The following is a 21780-nucleotide window of genomic DNA, read 5'->3' as shown; positions in this document are numbered from 1 at the left end:
TATTATTTCTTAAGTGTGATGTATATTGTAAGAATTTGAGTAAAAAAAACAAAACACTAAAAATAATTTTTAGAATCTTTTTTTTTGGTCACGTGAGCCACCTCACGCAGACTCTGTACTGACGGGTTGAGGTCCGTGGAAAAGGCTCGGGGTGGGCTGTAGGTTATATCCGGAAGACAAATGGGCTAAATTAAACCAGGTCTTTTTCCATGTTCGTCGAAAGAGGATACCAACTTCAGCCTGTCTTCTTACTGAAAGCGTATTTATGTCAGGGACGACTCAATGAGGAAACAGCGCAAGAAATAGCAAAAAGTCCAGGGTGACAAGAGCAACAGCTCCTCGTTACTGTTCGTTACAGCCGGGCAAAGGCGGCAAAACAAGGCGATCCTCGCTTGTAAAGGTAAACAAGTGAACTTTTCCGGTTCTAATTCTAGTAGAAATGTAATTGACAACATCGCTAAGGGTTCATTCTTCAGTGTCTCGTCTCTGAGATTGTTTGGGTTCATTTTAAAACCTTTAAACGTCATCTCTGCAGAGCCATTTTGCAGGGCCACTGTAAAAAAAAATTAATAAATAAAAACATAAAGCTAGGAAGAGAAACGTCACACAGAGGAAAAATACCCTTTTAAATAATTTAAAATAATTACATTTTTTATTCATGACTGTGTTTCTTTCAGATTTTATCATCTTTTAAAACTAAAGGTAGACTACAGGCAAAGACTATAATATTTGGTATAACTAGAAGCTGGGAAATGGTATTTTAAATAAGAACGTTTTACTAAAAAGTCTCCTGTCTTGTTAAACTACTTAAGCCACTCTAATGTCAATGCTTTTCTTCTCCCCAGGTCTATGAAAGAGTGAAGCATGAGATTAACAGGTGGGTTGATATTTTCAATAGGGATTTATTGATAAACCCATATGTTTCTGGCCTGAGCTGATGTGTCCTGATCATTGTGACAGGCCCCCTGCGAGCTGTGGCTGTGGTGCTGCTGGTGGGTTTCACCTGGCTGCTGGCAAACACCTTATTTGGAGGGGAGAGTGCGTCCTCTGTGCTGCATTTCTTCAGCGGTAAGAGGAATCAAGCGGAAACCAGTTAACTGACAAGCAAATAAAATTTACCAAACATGGAGGAAAATATGACTTTACACGTTGGATTGTTAGGTGTGTTTTATGCGAGTTAAATCTTTTGTGTTTGTATTGCTAACTGGTCAAAACAAGCAGTTGTTAAACTGCAATCAGTTTTTAATGTGTCTGCCATCTTAGTGACGAAGCTACAGACAAGTTATGTGTGTTGGTTTAAAGTTGATGCATGTTTGATGGCTGGATTTTCGGAATATAACATTGGTAAGTTTAATCAAGAAATCAGTTGTTTTTTGTTTGTTTGCTTTTTTTCAGGTACAAGTGAAGACGCAACACCAGGTAAGCAAACTGTACAGCATAACCTTACTCATTAATTAATACTTTCACAAAGTTGCATTCTTATCTTCCTTCTTATGATCAACATGTTTTTTAACAGAACCCCACCCACGAAAATATAAATGTGGACTTTCAGCCCCTTGTCCTCCAAAACATCTGGCTTTCCGTCTGGTGTCTGGTGCTGCCAACGTCATTGGCCCTAAAATCTGCCTAGAGGACAAGATGTGAGATTCAGTGTTAATTATTTCTGGTTCTTCATCTATGTCTTTGTCTCTCCTTAGTCCCTCCTTTTCCCCCCTTTTTTTTGTTTTGTTTTGTTTTCACACTGTTCTGTTTTTTTCCTCTGTGCTGTCATAACCAGGCCTTCAAGCCTGTCTGGGGAGCTGAATGCAAGTATTGTTTCTTTCTGCTGGTCCCTCTCACCGTTTTGCCTGTTGTCTTGGCCCATATAAGTGTTACATAGTGTGAATAAGAGTTTAAATAGCTATGTATAAGCCTTGTGGTTTTGTCTAACAGGTTAGTGAGCAGTGTGAAGAACAATGTTGGCAGGGGACTAAACATAGCCTTGGTGAATGGTAAGACTCTTATTCTTCACGTTTTAGCAGACTATATTGTTTTTGTTTTTTAGCTCCTTTTTATGGTGCTGTTTTAACATTTTACTGATGTATCTTTGCTCCAGGGGTGACTGGCGAGCTTTTGGAGACGAAAACCTTTGATATGTGGGCAGGAGGTAATAAAAACCAGACATTAATGTTTAATATCCTGTAGTCCTGTAGTCCATACACTTTGGCAGTAACAACCCATAAACTGCACTTCAGATCTCATTTGATGCTCATTTTCAGATGTTTCTGACCTGTTGAAGTTTCTCCGGCCTCTTCATGAGGGAACACTTGTGTTTGTGGCCTCCTTTGATGATGCAGCTACAAAGTAAGGATTTGTGTTGTGCTCCCAGTTCCTCCCCTTTCACATTAGCCAATTTTAATAGAAACCTGGGAATAGTTCATATTATGAAGTATTGTGTTATAAATATTTAGTAGAGTAAAACAAAGAGGATTTTGCCTCATGTGCTGTCACATTTTCATGTATTTAATTTCTGCTATAAAATAAATTTGAATGCATTTATCTGGGAAGCCTAACAAGTTAAACAGTCACTGAGCAGTGCAAGGAAGAATATATGATAATGTGACAGTGAATGGCAGGCTTGACACAAAAGTTTTTCACCTTTTAAGATTTATCGGGGGTGTTACATGTGAACACCGACTTCATGATTCGATTTAAATTAGATTTACAAAGTGTAGAACTGAATTAAATCAGACTGATTCAATTAATTCTTGATGTCTTGGATGATGGTTATTAAAGTGTTCATGATGAGAATTTATTGCAGAGACCACCATATCTTCCTTATTAAGCAAATGGTGTTTGTAACTTTGTGGTTTCCTTGAAATAAAATTGTGCAGAGAGCATGTTTAAAAAAACCCTCTAAACTTGTTTGTTGTCTTTGGTTTTTTGTTTGTATTTTTCACTATGTCAGGCTGAATGAAGAGTCTCGACGGCTTTTTGAGGAGCTCGGGAGCACAGCTGTGAAGGATTTGGCCTTTAGAGACAGCTGGGTGTTTGTTGGAGCCAAGGGTATTGAGAATAAGAGTCCCTTTGAGCAGGTTTGTTCCTTTTACTATTAGTGCTGATCGAGGGCTGAAGGTGGAGTCGGTGTGCTGTCTTTGATGTGACGCCAATGTTCAGTAGAAAATATTCTTCCTGTGCGACTAGATCACAGTGCAACTGTCACAACAGTATTACAAAACAGCATTATCTATAACCACTCCTCTGAGATTATGGTCCATATTGATGTGATAACATCACACAGTTGCTACAGATTTGTAGGCTGCACATCCATGATGTATGTTTTTCCATTCAACCACATCCCAAAGGTGCTCTGTTGGATTGAGAGCTGTGACTGTGAGACTAAGACTGCAGAGGCTCTGTTTGCACTAAAGGCCAGCACACGACCACATTCTGAACTGTTGATACAAAGCAGGATGGATTCATGTTTTCATGTTGTTTACGCCAAATTCTGGCCCTACGGTCTGAATGTTGCAGCAGAAATCGAGACTTATCAGACCAGGAAACATTTTTCCCATCATCTATTGTTAACTTAATGTCAGTGACCCTGTGTGAATTGTAGCCTCAGTTTCTTGTTCTTAGCTGACAGGAATGGTACCCAGGGTGGTCTTTTACCACTGTAGTCCATTTTCTTTAAAATTCAACTTTTATAGATCCTCTTCTGTAAACCTGCATTTTAACAAGTCATAATTTAAGTTAATGCTGCATTTCTACAATGTGTCAGTTCTTCTCTGGCGTCGAGCTGCTGAGGAAAATCCCAGCAGTTTCTGAAATACTCGCAACGGTCTGTCTGGCACCAACAACCATGCCACGTTCAATGTCACTTAAGGCATCTTTCTTTGGGTTTCAGAAGTTTAAACATTAACCTGCTTTAAAAAAAAAAAGATTAACCTACTGAAGTTTAAAGTTCAACAGGTCGTGTTGGCCATGGTAGCAACTCTGTACCTACATGCTTGGTGTTGCTGCCATGTGATTGGCTAATAAGATATTTGCATTTTTCATTTGATTTAGGGTTTTTTTTGCATCTGGACTACCACATGATAATGCAGATTTTTTTTTTTTTTTTTTTTGGGGGGGGGGGGGGGGGGGGGGGTTTCAATGGCTGTTCAGCACTCTGTGTACAATTATTCAGCAGCTACTGTGCTATAGGAACCTGATCCCAGTCTGTTTTGCTGACATCATTTACGTTTGTCTTTCCCCCTTAGCGTATGAAAAACAGTAAAAGCAGCAACAAATATGAAGGCTGGCCCGAGTCACTGGAGATGGATGGCTGTATTCCTCTGCGGCCACCACTGGAAAGTTAACTCTGCCTGGTACCCCTCATATGCATTGCAACAGAACCTGGAGGAACTGTCAGAAGGTCCAGGAACTGCTTAATGGGTGACAAAATTCAAGCTCTGGACCACAAATAACTTTTTTATTTGTCCTCTCATGGCAGAGGCATGAGCTCAGTGCAAAGATCGTCTTGACTTGATATATTTAAAGTTGCTGAAACCTGCTGTAGAGGATTTCTGATTTAAGCTTTGTGAGCCACTTTTGAGCTGAAGTAATGCTTTGGAATCAAGTAAGATTATGTTAGGCTGTGGGAAACTTCAAAGTCCAACTCAGTGTTTCCATTATGAAAATTACTGCACCTGAGAAGAAAAAAAAAGATATGGAAAAGTTAGTAGATCGAGGCAGCCCTATACTCTCACTATGCAAATGTATAGAGCTTTTGGACTTACGCAATTCCTCTGCTTCCGCTCTCACATGAAACAGTTTGTCAGTGTACACAGCTTTGATGAGAGGATGAAGACTAATTATCTTGTTGGTTATAAAAACCAATGGACAAGTATGGATTATAGAAAGAGCTATCAGGTGAACTCAGTTGTCCTCCAAGTTTTATGTCCACATATATAAGGCTAAACTTGTGGTTTCCTTTAAGTTTCTATAAATGTATTTTTTTCCGTTACAATAACAAAATCAATTGATAATAATAATGTTGACTGATAATGAATGTTCTGCTAGGGTTATGAGTGTGATGGCAGATGGAGAAAAGAGAGAGTGAGCAGAGATAAAATGCACAGGCTTTAGGGCTGGGTAAATGCACACACACACACACACACGCAATGTGTATGATACTTATCAGGGAAAAGAACGTGCTGCCAGCTAGGCTGCAAACTTGCCAATGACTTAATTCATAGTGCCCTCTGTACATATTTTCTTACATTTCTTTTCCAGTAAGGCACCGCTTTTTTGACATTTACGGTGTGATTTATTCACTTCAGTCATCACCCAGGTATACTTTCCCTGAGCGCTGGAAAAAAATCTTACAGGAAACACTGCAAGTGTCAGATAACCAAAGTGTAACAGTGATGAGTGGATGAATACAGCTAGAGTAGGTCTTCCAAAGCCATTGTTGGAAATAGGTACATTTCTCTCTCTTCAGGACTGCCTATAGGTTTGTTTTGTTTTTTGTACTTGAGCAACAGCATAGATAAGTGTTTAATACTATGATGTAGAAAAAAAAATAAACATCTTAGTTAGTGGTTTCATGCTGGAAACCCTAATTCAGAGTAGAAAGAAAAACTGGGTCTGTGGACGTATTTTATATTTCATACTTTAATATGTTTTTGTTGTGTAATGTCAAATTCATTAGTAATAGTGCTTAGCTGCCATTGTTTCCGTAGAACATGATGTACACTAGTTGTTGCTCATCACAAGTTTACAGTTTTGTTTTTTCGTCTGTTTTTTTCTTTTTAAAATTAGTCTTTGTCATTGTCCTTTAATAAAACTATTTATTTTTAAATACTTAAACAGAAAGCAAACTATTTGTGTGGGTTCATCACAACACTGCCAGTGGTTCTGAAGCTGTCCCAGGCCTGCAGGCATCTTTACACTCTTTGCTTTGCTTAAAGATTATTGGTATGGTTATTGATTGGTTTTTTTTTTCTTTCTTTTTATGTTGAACGGATTAATTTTGCTTCTTGAAAGTCTAATATATATATATATAAAGTGTAAAGACCTAGTTCTTCTCTATCGCTCTGTATGGTTAAGTCTGTTTCAGTCGCCTTTCTGAATTAGGTTGTGCTACCAAAGTGTAATTTTTTTTTCTACAAAAGATTACAGTCTGTGCTTTTATTGTGACGACAATGATGATGAATAAAGTATGTTCTAATATCAGTGTGTTTTTGTTTTTTTTTGTTTTTTTCCCCGTGGGCCCTAATATTGAGTCATCTGCCATGCTTGGAGAAATTCACCAGAGGGCGACAAAAGGCAAAGTCTCACTGGGGTTACTCAGTTCATCCTGCTCAAGGCATTTGCTTCACTAAGCATACGCTCTGCTGGGGATAAAAGCTTCGGACTGAATGCACCGTTTCTGCTTTGACGGAGTTCAGTGACAGCAAAGAATCGCGATGGTCGTTGAATCGGTACACTGTAACGTAGTAATGTCAAACACGATCAATTTCATTGTTTCATTGAAATGTGTTATGAGGCATTCAAGTCGTGGGAGAAAAATCGTGAATTCGCAATATGCGTTATTTGACGTTCAAAGGCACAAACTGGGGTTGAAAACCTGAGGTAGAAGAGCAAATCTGCACCCCAAATGCCTGACTTCTATCTTTTAGAATTAGATTGGGAATTGTTTTCACTGTCACAAAAGTAGAACTAAATTTAGTGCTGGATAGAGACCGGAAAGACTTTTTGCGCTCGTGGAAATCTTGTCATTAGCGTCATACCTTGCAAGAAAAACAGTATAACATGGATGTATATGCATGCATGTGTCCATATGCAGTTAAACGAGTAGTATAAACTAATTTTTATATTCCACTATTGCATTAAAATAAACTTTGAGGTACTTGAGCATTTCTCTTTAATAGTAAGTATTTATATTAAAAGCTACTTTGCGCTTGTACTAAGGTGTGTGTTGTGGATGTGCAATATCGTACTTCTTATCTGATAGTTAGAAGTTTCTATTTTAATTTATATGGATCATGTGGTGAATTGTTACAGAACAGAGAATGAAAGCTATAGTTAAAATCAGCTTCACCTTAACCAACTAATTGCAATGAAAGCATGAATAAAGTGATGCAGGCGTGTCAAAAGACTCCAATCCGACCCCACTAAAAATGTTGGAAAACACGAGAAAGGCATAAATTATGGACTTTTAACTGTATTTTCATATAAGTTTTACAGAATTATCTTTACTGATAAAGGCCAAGCGTTTGCTCATTCTTGCTACACCAAATTCATAAAGCAATACATTATTTTTTACGACAGAGATAGAAATAGAAATTTATAGAACTATCTGGGGTTTCGGGGGGTGGGGGGCTTGACACTGTTAGTTCATACGGTTAAGGCCAACGAGTAGTGCTGACACTTTTTTTCTTTTCTTTTCTTTTTAACTATAGCAGCATTTATATATCATAAAGGGAAAAAAGCTGTCATGTTCTGTTGAAACTGTGCTTCTTTTTCTTATATAAAGACATCCTAATGATTCAAAGTGGGATGTATGTACGAGGTAACGTGAGTTAGTCATTCCTGATCTAATGTATCAAATGAAAGTATAACATGCACATGATTTATTTAGAGTTTTCAGCTTTTTAAGTTTTTATTATTTTACCTCTATTCATGCTTTTGGTTTTAAACTTCAGATTTTTAATTGAGAAATTTCTTGTAGTTCTACTGAATACTTCTTCCACGAAAAGCTAACAAACACACATATAAACATAGTGTTTGAATTAATTATTTTTATAATAGTATATAGATTTATGCAGCCGTGTCTCTGTCAGTCACACATAATGTTTCAATTGCCTTTGCAAGACCGCTGAAAACCCTGCTTCCTCCCCTGAAACAGATTTTTTACGACGAGCATTTGAATGCATCACCATATCCACACGATAAACTGCGGGCATAAACACGCGGCGTATCGCCCTCTAGTGGCGTAGTAAGCTAACTGTCGGTTTGTGTTCGTCCTCTGGCTGATGATGAGCCCTGTGGCAAGTGAGAACTGGCAGGCGGCGCGCGCTCAGTACACGCGAGAAACTGCAGAAGGCCGTTGGACTCGTACGTTGTAAATTATGTACATAAGTTGCTGATATTTTCCGGATACACATGAATGGCGTGTTGGTCAACTTTGAGCCGACAAACCGAGCAGCGAGTGAGAAAATCTGTAGACCGACGGCAAGCATCGTCTAAACTGGATACACGTATCCCAAGTGCTCCGCGCCCGTGTCTCACACAGACCGAGGATCGACGACTCCGGTGGGGATTTTCAACCTGACAACACCGCGAGAAGCCTGTAAAATGTAAAGAGGAAAAAAAACGACAGCAACAAACGAACCCAGCGGATTTTTTATTTTTGTTTTGCTGAAGCTTTTTTATTATACATTTTTTGAGCGTGTGTAAAATATTTTTGTAGGCAGAAAGTCCAGTGTAAATCTCCTGTAAATAACACCAAGGTTTGTAGATAGATAGCCGACTATATCCAGTTTTCTGTGAGTTTGCTAGCTATTCAGTCTAAATAACGCTGGACCGACGAGCTGCGATGTTGCATTTGGGTGAGTGATGTTTGTTGTTATTTTCATTTACAGTGCAGATAGTAATTTGCGTGATTACTGGACTGTGGTGCCCCGGTGAGGTGCTGTTGTTATTTTGTCCGTCTGTTTGGGCATTAAGAGATCGCTCAGGAGGTGTTTATCATCCCGACACATAATATTCCATTTTAATTCACGCGGTGTTAAAACACTTAGTGCAGACCTGCGGGCCCTCACACACCAACAGTGAGCCCATCATTCGAGTGATTTGAAATGTGCTCAGGGCAAGTCCTGGAGGTTTGATGATTTATTTATTTATTTTTTGTGATGGTGTCAGCCGTCTCAGTCACTATGCTCTCGCCCTGTATCGTGATTGTACTCTATGTTATGCGTGGCGTTTCCAAAGTCAGCTGAGCTATCTGCTAGCCAATAGCTGTACATCATGGTGCATGCACATCCAGGCATCACTGTGTTGGTACCATGTATTTATATACCTATGAATAACATACACGAACCAGTGAGTACTGCGTGACCGGCCACATCATGGGGGCTTTAAGCAATTTGCCAATTAATGTTAAAAAATGAAAATCACCCCTGCTGTCTCCCATCAGCAGCAAAAGGTATTGATATAATATTTATAAATGTATGCATTCCCTTAACTTCACCATTGATCTATAGCAAAACAGTGGTTTTATCCAGATGAGAGTAGTAGTGGTGCATTCAAAACATTAGAGAGGGCACTTGCTAAACTCCTGAAATCAACACTATGCTGAGCTCAGAGTACTCCAGCATCCATGAAAGTTCAGTGACTGAGGGAATGGGAAGGCTCATAGGAACTCCAGGAGTGGTAAGCCAATTTAGTGACATGTAATCCTGTTTCAACTTTGGCTGATTAAGGAGCCTTTCCCGCACCTGGACCATAGGAATCTCTCAGAACTGGACAGCTCTGCTCGCAAAGGGGAATGAAAGAGAACAAAAAAAAAAAAACAGGGTTAGATAACATATTCCCTCTCTCAGTGAACAGTACTCCGTGTGTGCTACCTACACTCTACTCTCCCATGCTTGACCTGGATTGGACAAAAGTCCTTGTTGTGTTTTCAGCCTTGCGTTTCCCTAATGGGAAGAGAACAAATAATTGTGTGTTTGATCCTGGTAACCAGGATTCGATATTTTTCATTGGGCTCCAGAGAAGAAAGCAACATGTGCGGAAGCACTTGTGTAGTCGAGGTGGAGAAATAATCACTTTAGTCTCAACTTTTTTTTTTATTTTGTATTGAAATTTAAAAAGTATTTATACCCGTTAAACACAGACACATCTGCCTTTATATTTTATCTGTGGCCAACAGCTGAGACCTGTGTTGTTCTAAATAGCTTCCGCTTGACATTGGGCCCATTCAAAATTTGGCCAGCAGCTCTCAGACCTTGTGTTACCTCTAGCCTGTCTCCCCATATCACTCGGCCTCCATCTCCTCTTTAACCTCCTAAGACCCGAACTCTTCCACGGCATTAATTAATAAATTAAAAATGTAAAAAAAAATTAATAAATGAGAGCCACATATGAGGATATTCGTTTAAAATTTTGATAGAACAGTAGCAGTATAACGTCCTCGTAAGAGGATATCAGGCCCTTGTAGAGCAACATTGAGTATTTTGGCCTAAATAACCCAAAATGTGATGTCCACATATGTGGACGCCAGGTCCTAGGAGGTTAAATCTCTGTGGGACGAATTTGCAGTTGTGAGAATTTGGACAGATTCAAGTTGTTGTATTGGTTATGTGTGGAAAAGTTAGTGTTGCAGACGGGAAGTGGTTTTATGTGGTTAGGTTTTGATCTGCACATGAGACATATTCAATGAATCAGTCACTTAAATGCAGCCAGATTTTTTCTTGCCAATTGGATCTTCTAAACATTTCTACTAATCCCTGACTCCCTGGTACACTGTAACCGTGCTCATTCAGTCAAGAAAATCAACAAAGGGATAGTATGCAAAGTTCTGCCTCTGACTAGACTAGACACATGCAAATGACCTGATAATACACTTTGCTATAATAACTTCATGCCTAAACTGCATCTGAAACTACCAGTTTAGCCTTGGAAGTTTGATTACAAGGCATTCGTTTTGTTATTTTAAATGAAGAACGAGTTGATGGAAAAACCTTTTGCCCCGTGGTAATTGTGTCTCTGTAGTAATGCGTTATTATCATTTCCATTCCAGAGCAGCGAGCGCAATCTCCCATTTATTTGCTTAATTAACTTTTTTTGATCTACATTATGCAAATGAAAAATAAAAAATAGCAGAAAATTTCACAGTTTCTAAATCCAGTGGTAATATTTTCACATGGCCTCTTCTGTCTTATTTTAACCGTGTGAGATAACCGCTCACATGAGACCAAGAGCGAGTCCTAAGAGTCGAGACGTTGTCACGACGGGACATTTGGTGTTTATTGCTTTAAAAATGATGGGATCAATGATGAATGGAGAACTGAGCTCTGTTTATTTAAATATTTTTTAAGAATTTATTTCTGATTTTAGGCGTGCACTTAAAGTACATTTATATGTTTATGGTCCTTTACCCTGCTCTCCCTCAGCCTTCTGCACCGAGTCGGGCAGTGACACAGAACATGCCATTGGAAACTATTCCTGCGCTAATATAATCACCTCATGTTTTCAGCCTTTTCTAAACACTAAAGGTATGTCTCCACTCCTCTCCGTGCACAACTGTAGCTGCTTTTGTTGGTGCAGAAATTTAGCTATAGTCACTGCTTTCATTCACACAAACATTGGCACATATTTTATCAGGCCGCCCCCACCTTTTGTCTGTGCCAGCCCACCGCCCTCCCTTTTCGCTCTCTTGTTCTCTTTCACACACATTTTTCCCACCCCTTCTGCCCCCACCCCACCCCCACTCAACTCACTCCTTCCCTCTGCCTCTGCTGACCGCCCGCTCCCACCAACTACAATCCCTTGCTGTACCCCTCGCCACTTTATAGTCGCTCTTTTTTTTTTCTTTTTTCATCTGTATGTCCCCCTCAATTGCAAAAACATAGCCATCTGCACTTACACGCACACACGCACACAGTCCCCTGGCTCTTCCTTTGTATGCCTGCTTAATTTTTCAGCGGCTTTTTGTTTTGAGGGATTATTCTGCTTCCCTGTGAAGTGATTTATGGAAGTTGTGTAACCGGATTGCAGCATATTTGTTGTGTTTAAAGATATATGTTTGTCTAGGACTTGTGCTTTTGTCTTTAATGAGTGTAAACACAAGTTGCACAGAGCACATTTTTCCTGTGCTTCACACGTTTAAGCATAGAGGTAAAAGTTATAAGTGAAAACAAACAGAGGCATCAGTGGGTATTGAGAATAGAACAGAAGTCACATCACTGAAGCAAAGTTGTCACATTGATTTTTGGTGCACATTTCAATAATGATTAGGCAGCTGCAGGTGTTCTCCCATGCAGGAGCCTCACCGTAGCCTGCAGGGCAGGAGGATTGCTGCACGTCAGTTGTTTAGTTCTCATGTACTTCGGCACTGATAGAAAACTGAACAGACAACGGCTCTGACACGGGAACTTGATGCGCGCTACGCACCAGAGTCATTTTGCTGCCAAAGCAAGATGTCATAGTTTTAGCTGCAGCATTGGTTTTATTATCTTTAACTTTAGTTTACCACGCTTGCCCACACGGGCAGTTGCTTGGTCATTTGGCTGGTGTCAGGAAATTCCTTTCGGCATTCTTTCATTGAAAGGGGACATGCAGTTTGGGTGCTAGTGACAGTTTGCTTTCGATGTGTGTCTGTGTGTGTGGTTTTTGTCTGTGTATAAAAGATACAAAGAGTGCTGAAGGGACAGAGGGATAAAGTTTGTTCTAACCTGCCGTCTGATATCTGTATCGTGAGTCTATGTGGGTGTGTTTGGAAGGGAGACTGATCGGGTGTGAGAGACAGTGATGGTTGAACGTGTTTGATGTGCTGTGATAACTCTGTCCGGTATGTGGCTTTCATGGGAACTCCTTGCCCTGGGGACATGGGCAAATAAGCTCTTGCTTAAAGGGCAACTTCCCTCTCTTTATCGGCTGTTGTTTTTCCCCCTTTATGCTCCCTACATCCTGTTAGCCTTTACCTTTTTAGACTCACTGTACACTACAGTATGTCCTCTGTGGGTTACCCAAACATACCCAGTTTTCTGTAGTTTTTTTTAATCACTGTGCAGCAAGTCTTCGATTAGATGCATGCTTTTTGATAGTCTATCTAGTCTATCTAGTGATAGTCCGGTACAGGGTGCAGCACTTAAATGAGTAGACGACTGAAAATGAAACAGGGTTATGGTAATTGAATCAGTTCATACTTACTAGACTCAGCTTTTTAAAGCATGAGGATTTTCTGCTCTTTTTCTTCTGTGTTTATCATTTTAAATTTGGATACAAAATAATAGGACCTCAATTTTGAATTGTAAACACATACTATTAGCTCCATTAGTTCTTGAAACAGTGACATAGCTGTGCTTCTGTACACCAGATCAGTCAAGAAGTAATTGAAGTGCATACTTTCAGCTTTTTTTTCAAGGGGATTAAGAAAAATATTGCATTAACTGCTTAGGAATTACAGCTGTTTATATGTAGGCCGAAAAAAGAAATGAAAAACTAAGTAAGATAATGTTAGATTTAACAATTGTTTTTAATACTTGGATGAAAATCCAAGTCTGATACTTCTATCAGCATTTACATTATCTTTTTTTTTTTAATTCATATTTTTATTAAGGTTTCAAAAGCAGGCATTCACAGTATGTACATCATGTAAGCATTCTTCATACTTAGGTTATCTGCCTTAAATACTGAAATAGTATTTTAATTTACATCCAAGTCATAAGGGAAGAATACTTACAACGATAGAAGTAATTGAAACCATCACATAATCCGAAAATCAAAAAACAAAAAACAAAACTAACAAACCTAAGAAAAGAGAAAAAAAAAGAAACAAAAAACAAAAAAACAAAAAAACAAAAAAAAAAACAAAACAAAAAAAAACACGGATGTGTTGGTATGGGGTGATCCTATAAATATATATACATACATCATAATTATTGGTTTGTAATAGTAAAATCTGGCCTATGAGGCGTGATATATTTAACCCAGTTTTCCCAATATGATGTAAATTTCTCCAGCTTGTGGTTAACAGAAGCTGTTATCTTTTCCATGTTATAAATTTCCATTGTGATTTCCATCCATGTACTTATGTTTGGGCTCTCTGGGGATAACCATTTTCTGGTGATATTCTTTTTACAGGCCACCAATAAAATATTTATTAAATGTTTATCATATTTAGGCCATTCCTGAGGTATATATCCAAAGAACATAGTCTTACTCTCGAGAGGTATTTCAGGTTTAAAGATATCCTGTAAGGCATTATGTATTTCTCTCCAATAATCCCTCAAGATTGAGCAGTCCCAGAAAATATGGTAATGATTTGCACTTTGATTTCCACAGTTCCTCCAACAAGCAGGGGGGTTATCATCATAATGAGACTTCTGAGAAGGTGTTATAAAGTATCTAATTAGGCACTTCCAGCCAAATTCCCTCCACTTTTGTGAGCTGGTACACATCCACTGATATCTCCATATTGCCGTCCATTCTTCCTCTAATATTTTTATCCCTCCTTCCTTCTCCCATTTTGTTCTAATATATGAAGTCGAATGTGGTTTCAAATCCATTAGACCCTTATAGAGACATGATACAATTCTATCAATAGTTTCTGAGTTATAGCTTTTTATAAACAGTTCCATCAAGCGTGTGTTTATCATTGTTACGTTTCTCATCTTCGTGTCGGCATAGTGCCTTAACTGCAGATATCGATAGAAGTCTTCTTTTTCTAATGAAAATGTTTTTCTAAGCATGTCAAAGCTGAACAATTTTCCATCCTTCATTATACTGCACAGGGCTGTTATGCCCTTACCCGTCCAGTCCTTGAATCTAGAATCCAGTTCATTAGGTTTGAACTCTGAGTCGTAAGCACACCATTTAAGAACTGTAATATTGGTCTCGAGTTTATATTCCTTTATAATAGTTCTCCATGTTTTAAGGGTCCTTTTCACCCACATGTTATCAGTATTTTTTATATAGGTTTGTAAGTTATTGTCAGCTAGAGTTGCCTGAATAGGTATAGACAGCATTTGTTCCTCAATGGTTTTCCATTGGGCAGTGTATGATTGGTTACACCAGCATATTATTGCTCTCATCTGCGCTGCAAAATAATAATATCTGAGGTCAGGGAGGCCCCATCCTCCCTTTTGCTTAGCCAGCTGTAGTGTTTTAAGGCGAACCCTTGGTCTTTTACCTTGCCATATATATCTAGATAACATTTTATCCCACTCATTAAATTGACTTTGGTTAATCTCTATTGGTAGGGTTTGAAATAGATACAAAAATCTTGGCAATACATTCATTTTAATAGAATCAATTCTTGAATTAAAACTAAAGAAAGGAATTAAATTCCATCTTACTATATCTTCCTTTATTTTTTTGTATAAGGGTAGGTAGTTCTGTTCGAATAGTTTTGTAAGGTCTTTCGGTAAATTTATGCCTAAATATTTAAAACACTCCGTTTGCCATACCAGAGAGTAGCTACATTTTATTTCTTCTGGTGGGCTGTAGTTATATGAGAGTAGCTGGGTTTTACCTATATTAATTTTATAGCCTGATAATTGGCCGTATTGTTCAAATGACTGCATCAGCTTGGGTAAAGAATATGTTGGGTGTCCAAGGTAAATCAAAATGTCATCCGCGTAGCAAGCCAGTTTATATTGTGTCCCTTTGATAAAAATTCCCTTAATGTCCTTATTTTGCCTGATGGATTGAGCTAGTGGTTCCAAGTATAGTGCAAAAAGTAACGGTGACCATGCACAGCCCTGTCTAGTGCCCCTTTTTAGGGTAAAACTGTTGGATAGGCATCCATTAATTTTGATCCTGGCTGTAGGATTATCATATAATGCTTGTATCGTTTTAATAATCATATCATGAAAGCCAAATTTATATAGTACCCTGTAGAGGAACTTCCAATTGACAGAGTCAAAGGCTTTTTCAGCGTCTACACTCATCACAATTGCTTTGATTTTGTGTTTTTGTATATGGTCCATAATGTGTAGTGTCTTTCGTATATTGTCCTGTGTTTGGCGTTGATGTATGAAACCTTTTTGATCATTACATATCAGTGTTGGTAGGAACTCTTCTAGCCGTTTGGCCATGATAGATGTGAAAGCATTTACATTATCAATAAACACTAGTGACCAGTTCCACTTGCAACCATACATCTCCATGCCACAACATTGCCTCTGCCATGTTTGCAAATAATGTGCTTTAGCTCATGAGCTGTTTTCTTTCTTGCTCCATACCTTTCACTCCCTTTCATTCTGGTAGAAGCTCATCTTGGTTTCATCTGTCTGTGAAACTGCTTACTTTTTCAGTTTCTTCATTATTTTTTTGTGTCGTTTTTTGCACGTTATAATGGCTGTAATTAGTAAATTACTGAGCTCCTAAACAGTAAATAAATACTTTTGCAAAATAGTCTACACTTCTGTCACATACAGCAGCAAAATTATCAAAAACAGTGTCTCTGTCCAGAAACTTATGGACCTAACTGTGTAGGGTGCCTAGTCTTGCTAAAGGGTAAGGATAAGCAAACTAGCAGCTGTCCCCACATTCTGTTCTCCCCTGTTAACTTTAAGAAGTACACTCTTGACTATTTGTCAGATTCTTCTAAACATAGCTACAGGCTGAGAGCCTCTCACCAGAAGCGTTACCTGCAGCTAGTGAATCAGAGGGAAGTGCAGGGGAGATGCTGCTGCAAACATTAGTTAATCTTCTATCAACTTAATTGAGGACTATTTGATTCAAACACTGTTGATGTTTTTCTTTTAAAAAAAGTTAAAAGTAATAATAACAAACACATTTCTTAGTAATGTCAAGTAATTAATTTTTAGAAAATACAGAAAAGGGTAATATTACAAAGCCCTTTCTGAAAAAGCTGTAAAGTTTAAATGTAAGGGACGTCCTGCAACTAATTATGTTAATTAGATCAGTAACATGATTGGAGTATAAAAAAAAGAAGTTTACCAATCTACAAAAATAAAAATAATAATACTAAAAATCACATCTGAAAATTGTGGAACAATTTCTGAATACCGGTAATGTTCCTCAATGTAAAATTTTGAATATTTTGTCATTATCTCATCATCTATAGCAGCGGTCCCCAACCTTTTTTGCGCCACGGACCGGTTTATGCCCAACAATATTTTCACGGCCGGCCTTTAAGGTGTCGCGGATAAATACAACAAAATGAAAGTAGTACCGGTACCGAAAAAAAGAAGATTTATTCATAACACACGTGAAAAGACCCAGGAAAACCGAGTTAACGGTAAAAACGATAACAAAATAACGCTGAAAACCGATAAAAAAACTGAAAACCACACATTTCACACCTGAGCCTCAACTCTCGCTGCCCGGCACCAAACGACTCACGGACCGGTACCGGTCCGAGGCCCGGGGGTTGGGGACCGCTGATCTATGGTACATAATATCACCAACAGATCTGTAGAAATCCGTGCTCAAGGAACAAGGCCAAAAAGTCAATGTTTCATGCTCATGATCTTCAAAAAGATCATGAGCATGTTTTAAATGCATTCTGTTATGGAAACCACTCAATTGGCTCAGAAACACTGCCAGAAATGGTACATGAATACTGTGCCATCCACAAATGTGGGTTAAATCTGTGCCATGCAAAGAAGACCCAGGACTGTTAGAATCCTATATCAGACAAGAATGGTACAAAATTGCTCTCCTCTAAGTCCAGTCTCCTCAGTTCAGAGATGTTTACAGACTGTTGTTGGTCTTGTCCCAACTCTTTTGAGATGTGTTGTTACCATCAAATTCAAACTTATATGTTTTCTGTGTTTTGCTACAAATAGAATATGGGTTTACGGCATTGCAGTCTATGTACATTTTACATAACGTCCCAACTGGAATTTGGGTTGTAGAATAGCCTTATATTTATTATTAACAACTGGCTAGTAGCTGCTGGACTTTGGAAAGAGAAAAAAGAACCCTCACTTGAGTGGTGCTGCTGATCGATCCATTTTCTTTATTACTTAATCTGTTTAATTGGAGAAGTGCAAGAAAAAAGACAGATGGAAGTATTTCATTTGGTGGATATTTGAATATTTTATTCATCAATCGGATTCCTAGAAAACAGCCTAAATAACAACATATTACATCACATTTGAAGGTTATTATTTGATGATTTTTTACAATGTTTGTTTTCTTTCGTTATAGTATTTGGGTGTGTCTTGCTTAATGCTGATGATGGCTTCTCTCTTAGCTTACGTGTCTGTTCCTTGGAAATGTTGCTAAACTTGAATTGCTTGTTCATCGGGAGCTTAGGCAGTTAGTCAACAGACAGTGTATTGCGCGCATTAGTTTGACTGACAGCTACTAGCATTGCACTTCAGACTCACTGCGTTTGAGCCTGGAGAAACAATAGGCTTGATGTGAGTGTTAATGTCATTGTAATAAAAGAGATAATGGCTGTTGTGAGCTTCCAGATGATTCCCCTGTGGTAACCGTGGGCTTTGTTCGAGCTTAAAGACAAGTTCAGATTTGCTACTGTGACATTTCAGGGTCTGAGGCCGGCTGCTTCGGTGGGTTTCTTCATAGCCAAGTCGCTGTAACCACAGATTGTTTGGGTGCATAATTGCAGTAGGTTTCACATGTTCACTTTCAAATTAATATGTGTGAAGGTGTAAACTTATATTTGTTAATATCCTGAATTGGACTGCACTTCCTATTCACTACATTCCCATAACAATCCTTGTCTACGGCTGTTGTTGGTATCCATTAGTATGCTTCCTGTAACTTCAAATGTTTAGTCATAAGGTGACTTTGGGCCTTATTGCAACTTTTATTAGTAGTTAAACCCTGGCTCTAAGATGCACTCTCCAAAGTAACTCCAGGCTATGAGCCACTTAGAGATCATTTGCTGTAAGAAGGCAGGGGAGATACAATACCATGGGACAGGTGGGGAGTGATAGAGGAGAAGTGAAGATAAAGATGCCACTGGAAAGCTGCCCACTTCTGTCCACACAATGACACAAAAATCACCAAAAAAACCTAACAGCAATCTGGTACTTTTTATAGGAAGATCACTATTTCAGAAGAAACTTGCTTTGTTCACTTCTGCCTCACTTTACCTAAGGGCCAGTCAGTAGTTTCAAAAGATTACACTGCTTTAAATGGTTCCCAGGGTATGAGTAATACTGTAGTGGTGATAATCATAATCACAGTTGTGTAATCTTATGAGGCTTTTGTTGCATATGTGTGATAGTATCTCTCATACAGTTCAACAATCCCTCTGAGTATGAATTATTCACACTCAACCGAACTGGCCCATAGTTCATCATCCATTTTTAATGGTTGGGATTGTATACTCCTAACTGCAGCTTTCTGTTCGCTAATGGAGCTGTTGAGCACAACTTCAGACGCTAGACTCTGGTAAACATGTGATTGACGATTGATGAAACCATGTGTGATCACTGACCAGGCTCACGGGATATTCTTCAGAGACTCTTTCGGTTTAATTGTACACAAATGAGGCGTTTGTTGTGTTAAAATTACAGATGAAAATGTTTCTTTCTTAAGGTTCACCCTCTATGTGATTATGATGATATCTTGAAGTCATTCTTTCCATCCATTCACACTGGGCTGTTGGGGCTATTCCAAGTGTATCTTATTAAATATAAATAATGTACCAGTGTTTTTCTCAACAGATTTAAATATGTCAATCGACTGTGTTTTGTTTTTGTCTTGCAGGTTTACTTGAAGATTTCCGCATCAGAGTTTGAAATAATAACAGCGCTGCTTACCCCAGCTGGCTTGAAGAAAACCCTCCTGGTTTCCTGTGTTTGTTTGAGCCCTGAGATGTCTGATTCTTTCTGATTAGCACCAAACAAGTCACTCCTGAAGAAAATGTAGGCAATGTTGAGAAGGAAAGTGAAGATAGAAACATCTCACCCTGCTTCTGTGCTTCTGTAAAGCAGCAGAGTAAAAGAGTCCGAGGAAGACGACGGAGGAAAAGAGTGACAGAGTGACCCGTTTGATCAAGGACAGCAGTCTCTTAACACGTTAAAAGAAGTGAGAGGGTGACCACAGAAAAAGAGAGAGACGGGGACTGACGGAGGAACAAAGGTTTGGAGGAGGAGGTCTAGCAGGGGTGGGAAAGCCCATTCCCCATGGCTACTGACCCAGGAGAGCCCGCAGGCACCGAGGATTCCTCGGAGAAACCTGATGGACAGAAGGAGGAGGACCCGGAGTGGGAGGGCAGGGTCGACCAACAAAGGGAGAGGACAGACAGCACCCCTATGGACTCATCCTCCTCCCAGACAGAAGCAGGGAGAGCAGCAACAGAAGAAGATGGAGGAATCAGAGGAGGCGGTGGTGGAGGAGAAGCCTCCCAGGAGGAGACCGTACTCAGACCTATTTCATTCTCCACACCCTCCCTACCCATCGATACAGGTCAGAAACGACTAAGAAGGGAGAAGCGCTTCTTCAGGAAGAGTGTGGAGATTTGTGAGGAAGACGATGAGGTGGATGTACCCACCTTGGCATCACATAGTGCCCCCCACCTGGAGCTGCGCTCATCAGACTCAGTCTTTAGTAGTAGTCCTCAGCAGCATGGGGTTGCTTCATCCTGTGCAACCTTGGGACATGAACCGTCTTGCACCAGCTCAGTCCATGAGCCTGGGAAAGATGCTCCTTCATCTGCACCTGTACCGAGGGGGAAGGAGAGGGACCGAGAACAGGAAGAGGAGGCAGAGATGAAAGCTGTTGCTACCTCTCCTGGAGGAAGGTTCCTCAAATTTGACATAGAACTAGGCAGAGGAGCCTTCAAGACCGTCTATAAAGGCCTAGACACCGAGACTTGGGTGGAGGTGGCTTGGTGTGAACTTCAGGTAAGACAGTCTGTTTTCTGCTTTTTTAAAAATTATTATAATCAGTGCACTTAAAGAACACAATGCCGTAGGTTTACTGGTAATACTTATACTTTATTTATCCACTTCAGAATTTAAACACAGTATTACTGTTGTAAAATGAACAGAGATCTGGAAATCTCAGCACGTAGTCTGCTTCCTATTCAGACTGTGTGACTGCAGTTCCGTGGAGACTGAGGTGAAAACGAGGAGCATCACTTGTAGCTGAGTGACAGCACACAGTGAAAGTGGAGGCATTGCCTTTTCTAGGACTGTATGAATAATAGAATAGACTGTCAGCATATCTTCTTGTTGTGATAGGTGTCCTATCAGAAAGACTATGCCATGTATTTACCTGAATTGTATGAAGGCGATTATTGTTTTTCAGGTTTGTATCAATGCTTGTTGTTCAAGGTTCTTTATTTGTATAACTATGCATGTGACAAATAAAGAACCTTGAACCTTGAACCTTGTAGGTGTAGTAATCAGGAAAGAAACAAATAACAGCACACATCATGAAGGGGATATACGGCATCTGCCTTGCTTTATAGAAATAAATTATTAAACAAGCTGTTTCTTCTTGTAATCATGCAGTCTAATGCATGTATCACAAGCACTAAGAGAAGATAAATTAATGTTTGCATTATTTGTTTTTGTATTATTCCTTTAGGTGTAACCAGGTCTACAAAGCACAGCCTATCTGTTGTTTATGAAATGGAATTATGAATGAGATGTATTTTGTGAGAACAGAGTAAATAGGAGGACTGTAGGGGTGTAGGGGTGACTGCACCAAACATCACTCCGAGAAAGTCTTTTTCATGCATTGTAATTGAAGTGGGAGGAAAATGTCGAATTATTATAAATGTTTAATATGGCTCCTCTGTCAAAGCCTTTACACGCTGTAGCCCACCAAACGTAATTATGTGGAGAAGTAATGGGAAACATTGTTATATGGTGTGAATATTAAATATGGTGGGAGGCAGCCTCGTGGAGGAGCAAAGAAATGCATCCCTCTGACTCTTAGCCTCACAATAGACAGCAGTGTTACAGTTAGCCATCTGATCTGACTGCTGGCTTTGTGTGAGGAAAGTCAGTCATGTGTTTGGTTTGGAGCTAATTCCAAAACAAGAGTCTTGGCTAATCCTTGAGATCAGGCTCTTTCTGTTGGACTAACAAGCAGCAGGAATGCCCTCATCACCTTTTCTCGTATTACTCCCAA

The 21780-nt window shown here is 39.2% G+C and overlaps 2 protein-coding genes across 8 annotated transcripts in view; both read left to right on the top strand.

Moving 5' to 3' along the window:
• Positions 1-104: 104 nt before the first annotated feature.
• Positions 105-6199, top strand: fam3a (FAM3 metabolism regulating signaling molecule A). The gene is made up of 10 exons (XM_080897935.1): positions 105-400; positions 846-877; positions 961-1068; positions 1396-1419; positions 1517-1640; positions 1933-1991; positions 2096-2146; positions 2259-2343; positions 2948-3074; positions 4242-6199. Exons 2-10 carry the CDS (start codon positions 865-867, stop codon positions 4338-4340), a joined length of 690 nt encoding a protein of 229 aa, XP_080754061.1. The 5' UTR covers positions 105-400; positions 846-864; the 3' UTR covers positions 4341-6199.
• A 1815-nt stretch (positions 6200-8014) lies between these two features.
• The window catches only part of wnk3 (WNK lysine deficient protein kinase 3), a 39499-nt gene continuing 25733 nt past the window's right edge, over positions 8015-21780 (top strand). For 6 of the 7 annotated variants that reach the window (XM_080898435.1, XM_080898434.1, XM_080898432.1 and 3 more), the window contains exons 1-2: positions 8015-8576; positions 19405-20543. In XM_080898435.1, coding sequence (XP_080754561.1) covers positions 19824-20543 — 720 coding nt within the window. In that variant the 5' untranslated portion in view covers positions 8015-8576; positions 19405-19823. Of the gene's footprint in view, positions 8577-11140; positions 11244-19404; positions 20544-21780 lie in introns of those variants that run through there. The other variant, XM_080898433.1, reaches the window with a different exon arrangement.

Source organism: Rhamphochromis sp. 'chilingali' (assembly GCF_963969265.1).
Source record: "Rhamphochromis sp. 'chilingali' genome assembly, chromosome: 12".
In the NCBI taxonomy this organism is placed as follows: domain Eukaryota; kingdom Metazoa; phylum Chordata; class Actinopteri; order Cichliformes; family Cichlidae; genus Rhamphochromis; species Rhamphochromis sp. 'chilingali'.
Note: the sequence above shows the minus strand (reverse complement) of the source record. Positions and strands in the feature narration are given on the sequence as shown.

What these genes read in the sequence shown, in the direction of transcription:
- fam3a (XM_080897935.1), top strand. An exon ending in AAACATAGCCTTGGTGAATG is followed by an intron (nt 1,992 to 2,095) that starts GTAAGACTCTTA and finishes TCTTTGCTCCAG; the next exon opens with GGGTGACTGGCGAGCTTTTG. An exon ending in ATAAGAGTCCCTTTGAGCAG is followed by an intron (nt 3,075 to 4,241) that starts GTTTGTTCCTTT and finishes TTTCCCCCTTAG; the next exon opens with CGTATGAAAAACAGTAAAAG.